At 36.2% G+C, this 16536-nt stretch overlaps 1 protein-coding gene across 8 annotated transcripts in view; it reads left to right on the top strand.

Annotated features, from left to right (window-relative positions):
• Window positions 1–15920, top strand: part of TBC1D19 (TBC1 domain family member 19) — a 145864-nt gene extending 129944 nt beyond the window's left edge. For all 8 annotated transcript variants that reach the window (XM_025887716.2, XM_073891500.1, XM_025887717.2 and 5 more), the window contains 5 exons: window positions 958–1067; window positions 3695–3786; window positions 9653–9768; window positions 14637–14707; window positions 15715–15920. In XM_025887716.2, the coding sequence (XP_025743501.1) occupies window positions 958–1067; window positions 3695–3786; window positions 9653–9768; window positions 14637–14707; window positions 15715–15789 (464 nt within the window). In that variant the 3' untranslated portion in view covers window positions 15790–15920. The remainder of the gene's footprint in view (window positions 1–957; window positions 1068–3694; window positions 3787–9652; window positions 9769–14636; window positions 14708–15714) is intronic.
• Window positions 15921–16536: the final 616 nt, after the last annotated feature.

The raw sequence follows: 16536 nt of genomic DNA on the forward strand, positions 1-16536 counted from the left end.
CTAAACAGAAATACCTTAATGTTTTACTTTTATAAAAAGAATCAGCGACACATTAACACTTTTCTTTGTAAAAGCCCCTCTGTGTTCAACATCGGACAATAATGGTGAATGACATAACGTAAGACTTTTAAAACTAGCAGACAACGAAAAGGGTTCAGAAGACCTAGGAACTTTGCATTATGCTACCCTTGATGGTGTTGATCACAGGCTTGAATTACAAGGCACTCTGCTTTATTCTCTTGAGCAACCAAAATTTCATAACATAATACATAACGTTATGATGACCTTTCAGCACATTTCTCTTTTATAAATATGTGAGGAATTTAAAATAGAAAACCCCAAAAAGGTTAAGAATATAAATTTTTAAATCTAATAATAAAAATGTTAGCCTGTTATCTATTTTAATTCCAACTGCAAGAATTTTTCAAGTAAACAGTTTTTGAAAAGTGAACTTGAGTGATTTGGAGGACATTAATGATGTCATGAAGGTTTAAATCTAGTGATTCTTAGGGAACAAAATACAACATTGACTCCGACTCTGCTTATTCACATGTCTGGTCACTTAAGTAGGCTAAGGTTTAATGTTCCTAAGGAAGTAGATGAGGCAAAATGTTTGATAGAGTTTCTTTATACTATTTTAGAAATGTATGTTAAGCAGCCACAAACACCTTAGCAACAACCACTTACTCAGAACAAGTATGTAATTCCATTGTGTCATTCCATTAAGTTGGGATTATGGTGGTTTTTAATTACCCCTTTCTTTATAATTTTTAATGACTGAACTTTTTACATATGTATATATTTCCTTCTCAACATGAAAAAGCAATATATATGACTTTAAACTTGTCTTTGAATATTACTATTAAATACTGATTTATTCTTTCATGTTTCATTAATTTATTTTCTAAAATTTTAATAGTTCTGCAATGTTATCAATTAATTTCTTTATTCTTTCAGTTGCACCGCTTTGTTTTCTCTACCATGAACCTTCCAAATTGTATCAGATATTCCGTGAGATGTATGTGCGTTTTTTCTTCAGACTCCATTCCATCTCTTCTCATCCTTCTGTAAGTTCATAAAAATTGGATCAAATTAGACTCTAATCTGTTTTCTTTCCTTAAGAAAAAGTCTCCTGGGCGCCTGGGTGGCTCAGTTGGTTAAGCAACTGCCTTCGGCTCAGGTCATAATCCAGGAGTCCCTGGATCGAGTCCCGTATCGGGCTCCCTGCTCGGCAGAGAGTCTGCTTCTCCCTCTGACCCTCCCCCCTCTCATGTGCTCTCTCTCTCTCTCTCATTCTCTCTGTCTCAAATAAGTAAATAAATAAATAAAAATCTTTAATAAAAAAAAGAAAAAGTCTCCTACTCAGTTAAATTATAAAGCAACAAATTTTAATTTGTGATGTCAAGCATTCTACAGAATAAATGAAAGAGAAGAAGAAATTGATATTTAAGTATTTACGGTGGTAATTAGGGAGGAAAAGGGTCTTGATCAGTTGCATTTACATTATCTTTTATATATGAACAGAAAACACATATAAAAATGTCTGTGTTATTGACAAGGATGCCTACCCTCTTTGAGCACTGACGTCCTCATCTAGGCAATGAGGTTAATACGTCTCTGTAGGGCTACAGAGCACCACGGTAGCACTTGGCTCCTGGCGGGTGTTCAGTAAATAAGTGGCTGCTGTTTTTATTATTGTTGTTGTGATTATCATAATACTTTCTTCTTTGTTAATGAAAATCAAACATTTATTTGTCACTTGTTTTTCAATTTCATATTTGACTAATTATCATTTACCGTGGATACTTTCTTTGTGTTCAGTAGATAGCTCCGTTGACCTCAATATGAACGTCCAAGAGGAGCCTATTGGGAGTCGAACATTTTTATCTATTTCATTTTGGCTGGTCCCTTATCACATCTTTTTTTCCCCACCCATGAGCCTGAGTAAAAACAGTATTTATTTTACTTTAGTTATCCTTTTTTCACCTTTGGGCCTGCTGTGGTCTACTTGTGGATAACTCAACTGACTCTCCAGAAAAAACACTAAATTGGAATGTACCAGGGCTACCAGATTTCCCTGAAGAGAAGACTCTGTCACTGCTATTAAACTGAATTGCTTTTCTTTATCCTGCACAGTTTAACCCTGTGTATTCCTAGTCCACCTCCCTTAGTCTCCAACTTTGCTCTCCTACATTGCTAGTAGAAGCTGACAAGTAACAGAAATCCAGGATGTCTCTGATGAACAAATGAAGCACCACCAATTATCTTGGGTTCCTGTTCTGTGAGACAACTAGAGTTAGTGCTTATCTTACATTAATTTTTTAGTCTAGAGGAATCAGAAATATACAAATAATTCTGTTTTCTAATAACCTCATTTTTAGCCTCAGATTTCTTACTCTCATATTCTGTATCATTTTATGCTTCAGAGTTAAAAAAAAATTTTTTTTTTAACTGGCTGCCCAGTATACACCCACAGTATTTTCCTTGTGCAGAGCACTGAATCTTGACATCGAGCAACCCTGGATATTCCTTCTCTAGCTCCATGCTGACCTTGAGGTGTCCTTTCTCTTTGAATTGGTGGGGTCAGCCCTGCCTCTTGCCCTTTCTTTATTCAGTGGAATAGACTTACAGGCAGTCAGCTCCTTTTCTGGCTTGTAGCCAGACTGAACTATTTGGAACCATGCCAGCCTTTTTTTCCTTAGAAACTCACAAAGAGGATTAAAAACTTCCTCACAAAGATCAACCCTGAGGAATGTTGAGCTACAAGAAAGACTTTATTCAGATTTGTCAAGTAATAAATGCACTTGAAAAACCATCTGCTTAAATTCGTTACTTCTTGTCCTCTACAAATAATGCCCTTATACAAAGTAGATTTCAATAAATATATATATATCTTTATACTAAGGTAATGAAACATGCTTGTTTGATAACTTCCTGATGCAAATTTCAAACAGTCTGTAGTCAGTCTTCCCCTGGGAATGGATTTCAAAGAAAGAGTGAGAAAAGCAGGAAATATTTTCCTGGATGGGTGAGGCAGCCGGAAGGGAAGGGACATATGGAGGGAGAGAGTCAAGGGTGTGGCTATAGTACCAGAGAAATACCTGGAAACTGGAATGTAGCCAGGAAAAACTAGTTTGCTGGACATAAGTGATAAAATAGGGCCTACAAAGTAGCAGGTTTTCTATAAAATGATGTTTTCCTTGGATTCTCTGAATATTATACACCAGATTATATGGGGATCCTATTGTGTTAAAAAGGAAGTTCCTTAGCATACCTATATTAGTAAGTATCCATAAATAGGGAAAAAAATGTATCTTTAAACAAAGTATTAGAGGGGTGCCTGGGTGGCTCAGTTGGTTAAGCGACTGCCTTCGGCTCAGGTCATGATCTCAGAGTCCTGGGATCGAGCCCCGCATCGGGCTCCCCTCTCAGCAGGAAGCCTGCTTCTCCCTCTCCCACTCCCCCTGCTTGTGTTCCCTCTCTCGCTGTCTCTCTCTCTCTCTGTCAAATAAATAAAATCTTTAAAAAACAAAGTATTAGAGATCATTAGAGCATTTCCTGTTTTTTACTCTTAGAAAATATAAAAAATATTTATGTTGATAATTTTTTCATTTCCATTTGAATAATTTATTGCCAGAGTTAATTTTTAAATACTAAAATATGTATTTCTCTTGTGTTTTGTTATTATATCCAGGGTATTGTGTCCCTCTGTTTGCTGTTTGAAACTCTTCTTCAAACCTATCTCCCCCAGCTCTTCTATCATCTCCGAGAAATTGGGGCTCAACCGTGAGTACCTTTCTCTCCTAATTGAAGAATAGATTGACATCAAAAAGTTCTGTTACATCATTGTAAAGTACCTTTAAAGATACAGTAATTCTTTAGAGCAATTAAACTAACAATTTCTCCAATAAAACAAAAATTATCAAGTAATAGAGTATAGCTCTACATTGTGCCAAAAATTCTAGGAAGAATTTCCAAAATCCTAATAAGTTCTTATTTGCTGAGATTTTTGTGCCTGGTGTAAGAATCACCAAAATGAACTAATTTCTATTCATAAGGAAAGGTGTTGGCCAAAATTGAGGCAAAAATTTGTGAACACAAATACTACATAAGAAATGTGATAATACTAAAATTAAGTCAGTTTAGGCTAAATTTATCAGAGAACAACTTAATGAAAGCTATATAGGTTAAAGTTTGCTGTCTTTTGTTAAAGGAAACTAGATCAATTAACCTAGTAATGATTGTACACTGTGATTATTTTGTTCTAAAAGTTTGAACATTTGTTCATTTATCTCCATATGAGTTATCAGTGAACATGTAGGTATGGTACCTCTGGACTTCAATATTACTGGTTCTCTTCTCTTTTTTTAAAATAACAATGTCTAAGGCAACAGAAGTTTCTAAATGATTTATTAATGTTTTGTCACTTCTTCCCCTCTGTGAAACCAGTTTCCCCTATTGGCAGGGCATATTTGAAAGGAGCATTAACTCTTTGAGACCACAAATGTAGTTAATGGGAAATACAATAGTTTAGTTTACTCCACACTTGAATCCACATCAGATGGATGGATGGACGGATGGATGAGGGGGTGGGTTTAAGAGACAGACCAGGATTTAAATTCTATTTACTAAACTGCATAATCCTGATAAAATTATTTAATTCATCTAAGTCTCATTTTCTTTCTTTAAATCAAGATAATTCAACTTCCTCATCTTTAAAATCAAGAGAATTCCTACCTCATGAAGTTGTTTCAATAGTGAAGGATTTTATACATATACATAAAATTTTATACATATATATACATATATATATACTTTCTCTAAAGCACCATTGAATTTCAGACATCTTAGATCTTAGAAATACCTTTTATAAAACACTACTTCATATCATCCATTGATAACACTGAGATTATACTCTTTCCTTTGTAGCCATTAAAAAACAAGATTCTGTTAATGATTAAGATTATAAAACAAGAATGTGGCAGAAATATTTTATATTGCACATGTCTTTTTTTCTTAAACTTGTAGTAAATTGGCCTCTGTTTTACTCTTGTGCAATGAATATTTGTATATGATGAGGCTTTACGAGGATGAAGACATCTAGTTCACTGCTAGAAACTAAAGTCCTGATTTTTTCCTAGCTATTTATGTACTTTAATCATGAAAAGGAACGAATTTATTTCAATGACTTATGGCAAACATTAAAATTCTTATGCAGAAGAAAGTACAAAAATTTAATTGTCAAGCTAGAAATCAATTTTTCAAAGGCTTTTATGAATTAGAACTGATGCTGTTGAAGGTTTTTAATTAGAATTTAATTTCTTCAGTAGATAATAGGACTATTCAGGTTATTTATTTCTTCTTGAATAAGCTTTGTACTTTGTTCATTTAATCTAAGTTATATTTATGGACATAAAGTTATTCATAATATTCCCTAAATATTCTTTTTTTTTGTTAGTTTCCTTTTTCTGCGTACGTGCATTCTTTTTTTTTTTTTAAGATTTTATTTATTTATTTGACAGAGAGAGACACAGCGAGAGAGGGAACACAAGCAGGGGGAGTGGGAGAGGGAGAAGCAGGCTTCCCGCGGATCAGGGAGCCCGATGCGGGGCTCGATCCCAGGACCCTGGGATCCTGAACTGAGCCGAAGGCAGACGCTTAACGACTGAGCCACCGAGGCACCCCCCCTAAATATTCTTAATTAACCTTTTAATATCTAGAGAGTCACAGTGACCAACACCTCTCTCATTCTTGAGATTGATATTTGTATCTTCTCTTTTTTCTTGTTTGGCTAGAGCTTTATTAATTTTATTCTTCTTTGAAAGAACCATGTTTTGGTTTCTTTGATTTTCTCTATTCTTCTGTCTTTAACTTCATTGATTTATGCTCTTTCATTTATTATTTCCTTCCTTATGTTTGCTTTAGGTCTATTTTGCTCTTGTCTTCTTGTTTAAAGTGAAAGATCATTAGTTTGAGACCTTTCTTCTTTTCTAATATAAGCAATATTATTATAAATTGCCTTCAAAGCACCACATTACCTCCACACAACAAATTTTGATATGTTGTGTTTTCATTTTCATTCAATTCACAATGTTTTTTCATTTCTTTCTTCTTTCTTTCTTTCTTTCTTTCTTTCTTTCTTTCTTTCTTTCTTTCTTTCTTTCTTTCAAGAGAAAGAGAGTATGCATGAGAGGGGGATGGAGGGGTGGGCAGAGGAAGAGAGAGAATCTTGAGCAGACTACCACCCACCCCCCCAACCCCCCGAGCATGGAGCCTGATGCACGACTCCATCTCACAACCCTGAGATCATGACCTGAGCCAAAATCAAGAGTGAGGCACTTAACTGACTGAGCCACACAGGCACCCCTTGAAGTGTTTCCTAATTTCTCTTGTGACTTTCTCTTTGACCATGGGTTATATAGAAGTGTGTTGTTTAATTTCTAAATATTTGGAAAGTTATGATACCTTTCTATTATTGATTTCTATTTTAATTATGTTGCGATTAGATAACATGCTTCATAAGATTTCAGTTTTTTTAAATGTGTCGGAGTTTGTTATATGGCCCATAATGTGATCTGTCTTCGTGAATATTCCAAGTACATTTGAAAAGAATTCATATTCTACTAGTGTTCAGCAGAATTTTCTGTAAATGGCAACAAAGACAAGTTTTTGATAATGTTCAAGCCTTTACAAACTTAATTTTCTGTCTACTTTTTCTATTAATTGTTGAGCAAGAAATGGTAGTCTCTAATTATAATTGTGAATATGTCTATTTCTTCCTTCATTGCTATGTATATTTTTACTTCATGCATTAGAAACTCTGTTTTTAGAAGAACTAATCCCTTTAACATTATTTAATGTCTTTATTCCTGGTAATAAATCTACTGTGTTTGATAAAAACCATCCCAGCTCTCTTTCAGTTACAATCTGTATGGTATATTCTTTCTGTCCTTTTACTTTTAATGTATTGATTATCAATTTCTTTATTTTCTAAGTGCCTTTCTTGTCAAAAGTATAGTTGGGTCTTCCAGTGCAGCAATTTGTCTTTTTATTGGAGTGTTTATTCCATTTACATTTATAATTGATTTTATTGAATTAAAGTTATATCAATTGATACCATCTACTATCTTGGTAGACATTTTCTCTTTGTCTTTTTTTTTTTAAGATTTTATTTATTTACTTGACACAGAGAGAGTGAGGGAACAAGCAGGGGGGGCGGCAGGAAGAGAGAGGGAGAAACAGGCTCCTTGCTGAGTGGAGAGCCCAGTTTGGGGCTGGTTCCCAGGACCCTGGAGATCATGACCTGAGCCAAAGGCAGCAGCTTAACCAACTGAACCACCCAGATGCCCCTATTTGTCTTTTCATTCTTTTTTTCCTCTTTTCCTGCCTGCTTTTGAATTGAATATTTTTATTACATTTTATCTCTACTATTGGATTATTATTTATACCTTTCTTTTTTTATATACCTTTATTAAAACATTTTTTTGATAGATGCCTGTCTTAGTTCAGTCTGCTATGACAAATTACCATAAACTGTGTGGCTTATAAACAACAGAAACATTTCCCACAGTTCGAAAGTCTAAGATCAAGGTGATAGCATGGTTGAGTTCTAGTGAGGACCCTCTTCTAGGCTGCAGACTGCTGACTTCTTACTGTATTCTCACATGGTTGGAGAGCAGAGAAGAGAAACAAGCTCTCTCATGATTCTTATGAAGGCACTAATCCCAACCCTGAAGGCTTCACCCACATAACTTCATCTCATTCCAACTACCACCCGAAGACCTCTTTCCTAATACCATGACACTGCAGGGGAGAGTTTCAACATATGAATGGAGGGGTGGGACAACAGAAACAATCAGTCCATAACAATGTCCTGGGGTTTACAGTATACATTTTTTAATTAATCACATTCTACCTTCAAAAAAAAACTCCAGGCCTGGATGGCTTTACTGGTAAATTCTGCCAAACATTTCAGGGAAAAATATTTTTTCTCTCTGTCTTCAGTTCTCAGCAGTTTGATTATGATGTGGCTGGGCATGGATTTCTGTTGTGTTTTTCCTGTTTGGGGTTTGCTGAGCTTCTTGAATCTGTAAGCTTATGTCTTTTGCCAAATTTAAGAAATTTTCAACCATTATTTCTTCAAATATTTTTTTCTGCGCCATACTTATTCTCCTTTTCTTCTAGGATTCCAGTGATACAAATGTTGAAACTTTTGGTCTCATCCCAGAGGTCCCTGAAACTCTATTCATTTTATTTTCAATCCTTTTTACTCTATGGTTCTGATGAGACACTTTCTGTTGATCTGTATTCAAATTCACTGGCTCTTTTCTCTGTCATTACCATTTTGCTATTAGATCTATCCAATGAGGGATGTTTTTTGTTTTGTTTTTGTTACTGTATTTTTCAGTTTTACAGTTTCCATTTGGTTCTTAACAAAACTCATAGAACTGTGTGTTAATAAGGGTAAATTTTTACTATCCATAAATTGTACCTCAATAAACTATTTCTAAGAAACTAATTCTGCACTGTATATGGAGGGGGCACAATGTGTGGTGCTATTGTTCTAGTAAGACTATGAGAGATCCAGTAAAATGAAACTGGATGACATTAATAATTTAGACTAAAAAGTCAAATGATCTTTTTAATTTAAAATATCAGGTGGCCAAAACTTTCCTAAGAGAATTTAAGAATTAAATTAATTAAGAATCTCTTAATTCTCTTAAGAGAATTAATACCACATCAACAATGGCAATCTCTAGGTCCCTTTCTTTTGCTTTAAGAAAATAGCACAGATACTATCTACATAATATTATAACAGCTCCAGCAAAGAGTTTGCCTAGCACCACCCAGGGGCAATCAAGTGATGTTTAGATGCTAATAGATAGTACAGAAGTGTGAGGGACTGGTTTCTCTCATAAGGCACCAAAGCTACAGAGTTCATTTCCTGATTGCAGAGAGAAATTATTATTGTAATGTAATCTACTTGTAAATAATGGAGTCTCATATCTCTTAGGATTTTTTTTTTTTCAAAATCAGTTGAATTTTCTGGTTGACCTTTCAGATTTCTGATAACCTCCCCTTTAAAATGAAGGGTTTGAAATCAGAAATCTAGTTCTAAGGTCCTTTATAGCTTTAAAACTATTTTTCTTTGTCTTCAAAGACTCTGCCTGTTGTTTTATTTTATTCATCCTTTGTAGCCATTTGACTGAAAAATGGGATATAATTCATTGAATTGGAAAAGTATACAGCTACCAAGCACTCTTTTAAGTATTTGGAATAAAAATTCAAATAATCATGATTCAAACTATTAAGAACTGTTGACTCTTAAGACCACCTCATCGATAGCTAATTAGTTCAGACCCCGAAAAACAGAACATAGAAGTGAGTGAGTTTTCTAAAGGCTGAACTATAACATAGCAGATATAATTTTTCCTCTTAATATGTCGAGACCACTAATTTGAAGACTCATGGTTTCTCACCATTGCCCTTCTGCAGCTTTTAGGAGAGCATGTAAGATTTAAATGCATAGGTGATTTCTAAGCCTCACAGAGAAGTTACCCAAACAATAGAATTGGTTGACTCTTCTGATACTGCCTTTTTGTAATAAGAAAAGCCACTGGTAAAATGTATTTTCTTTTTTCTTTGTTTACAGACTTCGCATATCCTTTAAATGGATGGTTCGAGCTTTCTCTGGATACTTAGCTACAGATCAACTCCTGCTTTTGTGGGATAGAATCCTAGGATACAACTCCCTGGAAATTCTTGCTGGTAATAAGTGCTTGTTGTAAAACACACGTTTCTATAATAAAGCCCCTTTCCCTTCTAACATTCATCATCTGTAATTGCAGTTTGAGTCTATAGTTATCTGTCGTTTCTAACTCATAAATATTTAATAGATCTATCTGCCTTAGAAAACAAGTACTGAAGTTCTGAGATCTAGATACTTATGTGTAACATCCCAACACTGGTGTATTCCTTCTTTCTTGGTGTCTTTCTTCTTTGCTCCCAGGGAAGTCCATTTCTCCTCCTTCATTTCTAGTTGAGCAAGGGCTTACTATCCCTCAGCACCTGTGAAGTCTGTGTAGCGTGTATACTGCAGTTCTGTTCCTGGCTCCCCAGATATCTCAGCGTCTGTTCTGTGCCCCTTCCCAACCACTGCCTAAAATGCAGACTGACACAGAGCCTCTCTACAGAATGGAAATCTTAGCTCTTCTGGACTTCAGCTTCTACTGAATTCAAAACCTTTTCCTTTTTGCTAACAGTCTCTGACTTCTGGTGGTTGAGTTTCCCCTTTTAGGTATTCTCTTAAGCCAAAAACAAAAAAATTTCTTTTTTTTTTTTCAGGAAGCCACAGATTTATCTCTTATTTATAATTAAGCAGTTCTTACAATAGAATATACACACAAGACAACTGTAGGATAATACATAGGGCACAGATTTCTTATTAATTATATTATTTTGCTTCTCTTATACAAAATAGGCTCAGTTATTTTTAATCATTGGGGTTATCAGGAAATTCAAATAAATAGCACAAGGTTTTCACAACAATGAGTGGAGAGCAGAAAAGTTGGCAGAGTGCTGGGCCCAACCTTTTCCAGTTGTGTAATATTGAATAAATTATTTAACCTGCGTGAGAACTTCATTTCCTTACCTTATATTGATAGCATTGTGAAGATACCTCTCTGGGTTTGTGGAAATAATGCTTAATTGAAGAGGACCCTTTTCTTGCAGAAGATTCTTTAGGTACCATATTAACATATTCCATTTGGAATATGCCTTTTGAAATGCCATACAATTACTCTAGACCTGAGAGGTCTAGAGTAATTGTATGGCATTTCAAAAAGGAAAATTACAGTAATAATAAAGTGCCATAAAGATAAACATCTCCCTTGGTGTAATCAGAGATTCCACTTACTGATGTTGTTAACAATTCCTACTATCTTTCTATCTCAACTGGGTTTTAAGCCCACACAGGTATGACTTAGAAAAGAAGGGTCTGCCCTCATTTCTCTTGGCTGAATGGCAGTGATACTTATAATCTAGAGGTAGAGGAATTCTGTGACTTCTTTTAGATGTTTCTGATAGGCAGTTCTCATCCTCTGCTTGAACTCTCAGTGTTGGAGTCCTTGTCTGACAACATAGCCTATTTCACTTCTGGACAATATACCTTGTTAAAATGTACTCCTGTTAAACCACGGTCATCATCATGTTTTTTCTACTCTTGCCTTTCCCCAAAGCTTCTACTTTCCAGGCTAAGAAGCCTTGTTTTCTGCTACCATTTCTCAGGCAACAGGATTTTAGACTTTCCAGCAAATAAACCTCGTCTGGGTATGTCATAAAGTTTGAAGAGTGTTGTGTATAGTTTTTTGTATCATTTCAAAAAGATATTAGAGCGGGACGCCTGGGTGGCTCAGTTGGCTAAGCGACTGCCTTCGGCTCAGGTCATGATCCTGGAGTCCCAGGATCGAGTCCCGCATCAGGCTCCCTGCTCAGCAGGGAGTCCGCTTCTCCCTCTGACCCTCTCCCCTCTCATGCTCTCTCTCTATCTCATTCTCTCTCTCAAATAAAAAAAAAAAAAGATATTAGAGCATGTCAGGGGGATTCAGTATAAGAAAGTAATAATTAAGATTTTTCAAAACAGAATGGGCTTTTGACTGTCACCCAAAGGTTAAGAGGTTTTCTACTGTGAAAGAAATGTTGAATTGGAAGACCTTCAAGACCGCTTCCAATTTAAATTTTCTCATTTTGTGACTTAAAACCCCCCAGCAAACTCAAGTGAGAGAGAAATAAATGAATGTTGAATAATGCATTTGCTCTAAACTAGGCACTCTGCTGTGAGCTCAATACATTAATAAAAATGTTACTGCTGTAGAGGTAGAAATGCAGTCTGCACTGTAGCATCCATCCACTTTCCCTGAGTGTTTTTTTAAATCAACAGAGAAGAATTATAGAACATCTAGAAAGGGTACTAGACTGGTAGGAACTCCCCTACCATGAATCCAGATAAAGAGCCATGGAGTAGACCATTTCGTGTAGGCATACCCAAAGTAGTTTTTATTATTTCAGACATTTTTTGGAATGGATATTTTGGAACCACCTTTTTTGCTCAAGTTAGTCATTATATAGTCTTTAGAAATTGTTAGTAAATATTACTGGCTTTAATTTTGAATTAATTAGGGTCTTTTGAAAAACAATTTAAAGCACAAGTGTCTTAATGCTTATGATAGAGTTGCTTAGAATTAAAGCGATGAGAATAGCTTAAAAGACGACAGGTAAATATTAGAGTTTCTCTATTTCCTGTGAAGCATGATTGCAGTTGAGAATATCCCAAAGTGGAGATCTTTACTCCTTGGCAAACAAACGTGTTCTGCGGAAGGGCTGGGCAAATCAAACATGAAGCAGACGCAAAGGAACTTCTGTGATGTGACACCAAGATAAATAAAGGTTATGAGCACATAAGCACTTGGGATGCTGAGGTCAATTAGCAAACTGATCTTTTTTTCCCCCTCTTATCTACCTTTGGAAAAACAATTTCCCGCCATGTAAAACTCTTTCCTGCTACAGCAGAAAATTTGGCCATCCTGTCAAGCTTTCACCAACTCTATTAAATTATACACAAAAAAGGAAGTAGCAATCACACTCCTTAGCTTCTCAGATGTCCCCATTGTCAAAATGATTCCAGATTTTAAAAATCTATAAAGAAGTTGCTGGTCCACAGAAATTCTTTTCTTTGATATTCTTATAAATTTAGAAGCTTAGTGACTTTAAAGTACTTAAGTTTTCTCCTTTTTTGTTAAAAGGTAAATTTTTTGTCCCTGATCTCTGGTATCCCTTGTTACACATTAAATAATCCCAGCTGATTTGACTTTTTAAATTCTGTTTTACTGGTGCCATCTTTTTTTTTTCCTCAGAGTTCTCCTGTCTAACTAGTTGCAATGCTTTTCTTTTTTTTTGCCAGGCTGTCCACAATCTGTTGTACCCTAGAAAAATGCCTGTGTTTCCCAGTCTGGTCTGGTTGCACTCAGTGTCTGTCTGGGGAAATTAAGAGGTCTGGATGCTGACTTCTCCTCAGGCACAACCACTTACCTGTCAGAGCCCAGGATCACCATAGCAGCATGCTTCAGGCCATCTCTGGAAAACCATTCTGAAGGACAGCAGAGATGTCGATTCATAGGAAAGCACCCAGATTTTCATGTCAGGGAAGAGTCATTACTACTTACCTTCAATCTCAATAAAGTCATCACAGAGTGAATGGTTAGATGCTCAGGCTCCAGAGCCAGGTTAAGTTTTCACTCTACTATTTTCTACCTGTGGGACTCCGAACATGTCCTCCAAACTCACTGGGCCTCAGTTTCCATCTTCATATAATGGGGCTAGCAGTGGTCCTTAACTCATAGAGTTGATGTGAATTATCATTAGCATTATTATTATTATTCCCATAGTAAAAATGTATTTAAAGATATATATATATATTTGCATTAGCTATGCCATATACTTAGGAGCCAGTCTTCCAAATAATTTTGAGGAGTTCTTACCATTTATTTCCTAAATTTCAAGGACTTATTGGATGGGGAGGAAACTACCACCACTGGTGATAAAAAAGACAAAACAAGGGAGAAGTCAAGAGTCATCTTTAGGCAGCACCATCTCCTTGTCAGGGTACCTGCCTCTTATTCGGGTCCTTTTGCTGTTCACGATGATGCATTCCCTCACATGGGGTTTTATGACAGATTATATAATAAGACGGATTACACGTTAGCGTTATTTTCTTGTCATAGGCATATGATTGATAGAAACAAAAATCCAAATGTTGCTGTCTACTACATGTACAGTATTGACCCTTAAGGTGTCCTATAATTTTTTTTCAAAGTTTCAACTTCTTTTTCCTATAGCCAACATTAATGTAAATTTCAGGATCAGTCCACAGCAGCTCTCCGCACAGGCCTATCTTATTTATTTATTTGATAGAGATTGAGGGAGAGCACAAATAGGGGGAGCGGCCGGCAGAGGGAGAGAGAGAAGCAGGCTCCCTGCTGAGGAAGGAGCCCGACGTGGGGCTCGATCCCAGGACCCTGGGATCATGACCTGAGCCGAAGGCAGCTGCTTAACCGACTGAGCCACCCAGGTGCCCCTAGGAAAATATTTTTTAAGAAAAGGCTTTATTGCACATGTCTATCAGGATACACCCTTGATAGATACGAAACATGATCTGATAAATTTACAAATATAGTCTCCATATAACTTTTCAGAATCCTGTTGCATTAGTAAGAAATACCTGCATTAAAATAAACCTTTATTTGTATTTATTATATTTGTTATATATTTATTTATATTTAAGAACTTAGGCTTAAGTCATAGGTAGGAAAGAAGCAATTTGAAAATGGCTCTTTTAAGGCCACTGAATTTTCCTTTTTCCCAAACCTGTGGGATTTGGTTTATCTAGCCATCCGGCACTCTGTCCTCTGGAGCAGACAGTTTCCGTTCATCACAAGGCCTCAACTCAGAATGCCTGTGGGCAGTCATGTAAATCGCAAGCTCTGAGCCCTCCTGGGGTGGGGGGGAGGTGTGGGCATAACAGTCAGTGTGTCAGGCTGATGGGTAGTCCAGCAGTTGAAATAGTGTGCGTTCTTTTCCAGTGCTGGCGGCTGCTGTGTTTGCTTTCCGAGCAGTGAACCTGATGGAGGTGACATCACTGGCTGCAGCCGAAGTAAGGATAAGTTTCACTCGGAGGGGCTGGGAATAGTCCCTGAGAGATTGCCAGGCCCAGGCCCTGTGGTCTCAGATGCATAGGATACACATTACTCATTGCCTAGTTTTTTAACTCGGGTAAAACCTGTAAGTTTCAAGCTAAGTAATATTAAGTACTCAAGATTCCTTAATCAGTTGAAGACAATCTTCTTGTGAAGCAATCACAAACAAGATTATTATAGGAAACCATTATAACCATTATGGGGGAAACAAGATACCCAGAAATTTTAGTAGCAGCTACTGGGGCTTCGATTGCATTTTCTTGTTATTGTTCACATCCATGTATTCTGCTAGGACAAGGAAAAACGAGTTGAGAGAGTTAAAGACCATGCATTCAGATGATACAGTAAAGATACAAGGTTTTTTGGTTATTTTTAATAATGAGTTAATTCTTTAAAGCTGGCTTCTTTTCAATAGTATAATTTATACCTGAAACATAGTTCAGTTAAATAGTGGCTTACCATATTACTCTATTTGTTATCTCTCATAGAAATTTAAATTTTACCCTTAAAATAGCTGCCTACATTCTTTGTTTAAAGGGAAGAGGATGTTTATGCATCTTGCAATTGAATAAACATTAGTTCCATCTCAAAATGATTTCCTGAAGCCAGATACTCCGTATACTAGAATAACGGGACCAAGATTCACAATGTACGTTTATTTATAGAAGCAAGTTGAAATGTTAGACCTCTTATAAGCTCCTGCTACTTTGTATATTTGAAGAAGGCTCAAGGCAAAAGTCCAGGTTACTTTCTACTGCATATTTTAGCATTTTGCACATGTTCTAACATTAAGATGTTCAGAAAAGAGAAGGGAGGTTATAGCTTCAGTGCAGATTTAGGACACATGTGAAGATCTTAGAGAGGGTGTCAATGCCAGACTTACATTGCAGTAGTGTTTCTGTTGTGGCTTCCTTTGCCCATTAGAATACTGATATTAATAATTCTTTCTGTTTTTTTGTTTCAGGCAGTTCTTGCTGACCTTTCTACTTTAAAAGTTATGCCTCTTCTTCAAATTTTTCTGTTTGCTACTGTCACCTGATCTTCTTCAAGGTCACTGACAACACATCTAGTTTTTCATTAGAAAATAATCATGAACTATGCAAACTGCATAAAACCAAAATGAAACTTTGCATATAAGCCAATAAAGATCATGTTCCCTCTTCATTTAAACCTAAGTAGTTTTTCACTTTTTGAAACAATAACTCCGCACACCAAATATTGCACTGCATGCTGCTGATTTTCAAGAGAGAAGCAATAGACATAACTTCTGCTAAGTTGAGCATACTATATATATACTCCTGACTTGTAAAAGGCATGTAACAATATATGCAATAAGAACTCAAGCTACTGTAATAAACTTGAAGAGGTAATGTAGCCTCTGGGACAATTTTCTTCTGTCAGTTTGCAAATTTATCTCTAGATAATGTATCATTTTGTCTTGTAAATTGCTCTTCACTCAGAGCCAGGGGTGGCGTAGAATGTGGGAAGATTTGAAAAAGGTAATGGAATTCAAACGTACTTTAGTGTTCTTAACGACTTTTCTCTCACCGGACATCTTCTAGATCCCCTTCCACTTTATTTCTCCCTGAAAGGTCTCAGTGGGGCAGGTCAAATACAGTTGTCTCCATCTGACAGTATGTTCTTCATCACTTTCCGAAAAAAGAAAATTACAGAGTGATCTCTTCAAACTCCCCAACCTTCCACCTCTTGCTTAGAAGACTTGATGCTGCCGGAGTCTGTCACTTTGGAAGAATGCAGAGAGGACACCCACGGATTCAATGAAGGG

The sequence above is a fragment of the Callorhinus ursinus genome, unplaced genomic scaffold, assembly GCF_003265705.2.
Source record: "Callorhinus ursinus isolate GAN/ISIS: 27379988/994484 unplaced genomic scaffold, GSC_fseal_2.0 scaffold4, whole genome shotgun sequence".
In the NCBI taxonomy this organism is placed as follows: domain Eukaryota; kingdom Metazoa; phylum Chordata; class Mammalia; order Carnivora; family Otariidae; genus Callorhinus; species Callorhinus ursinus.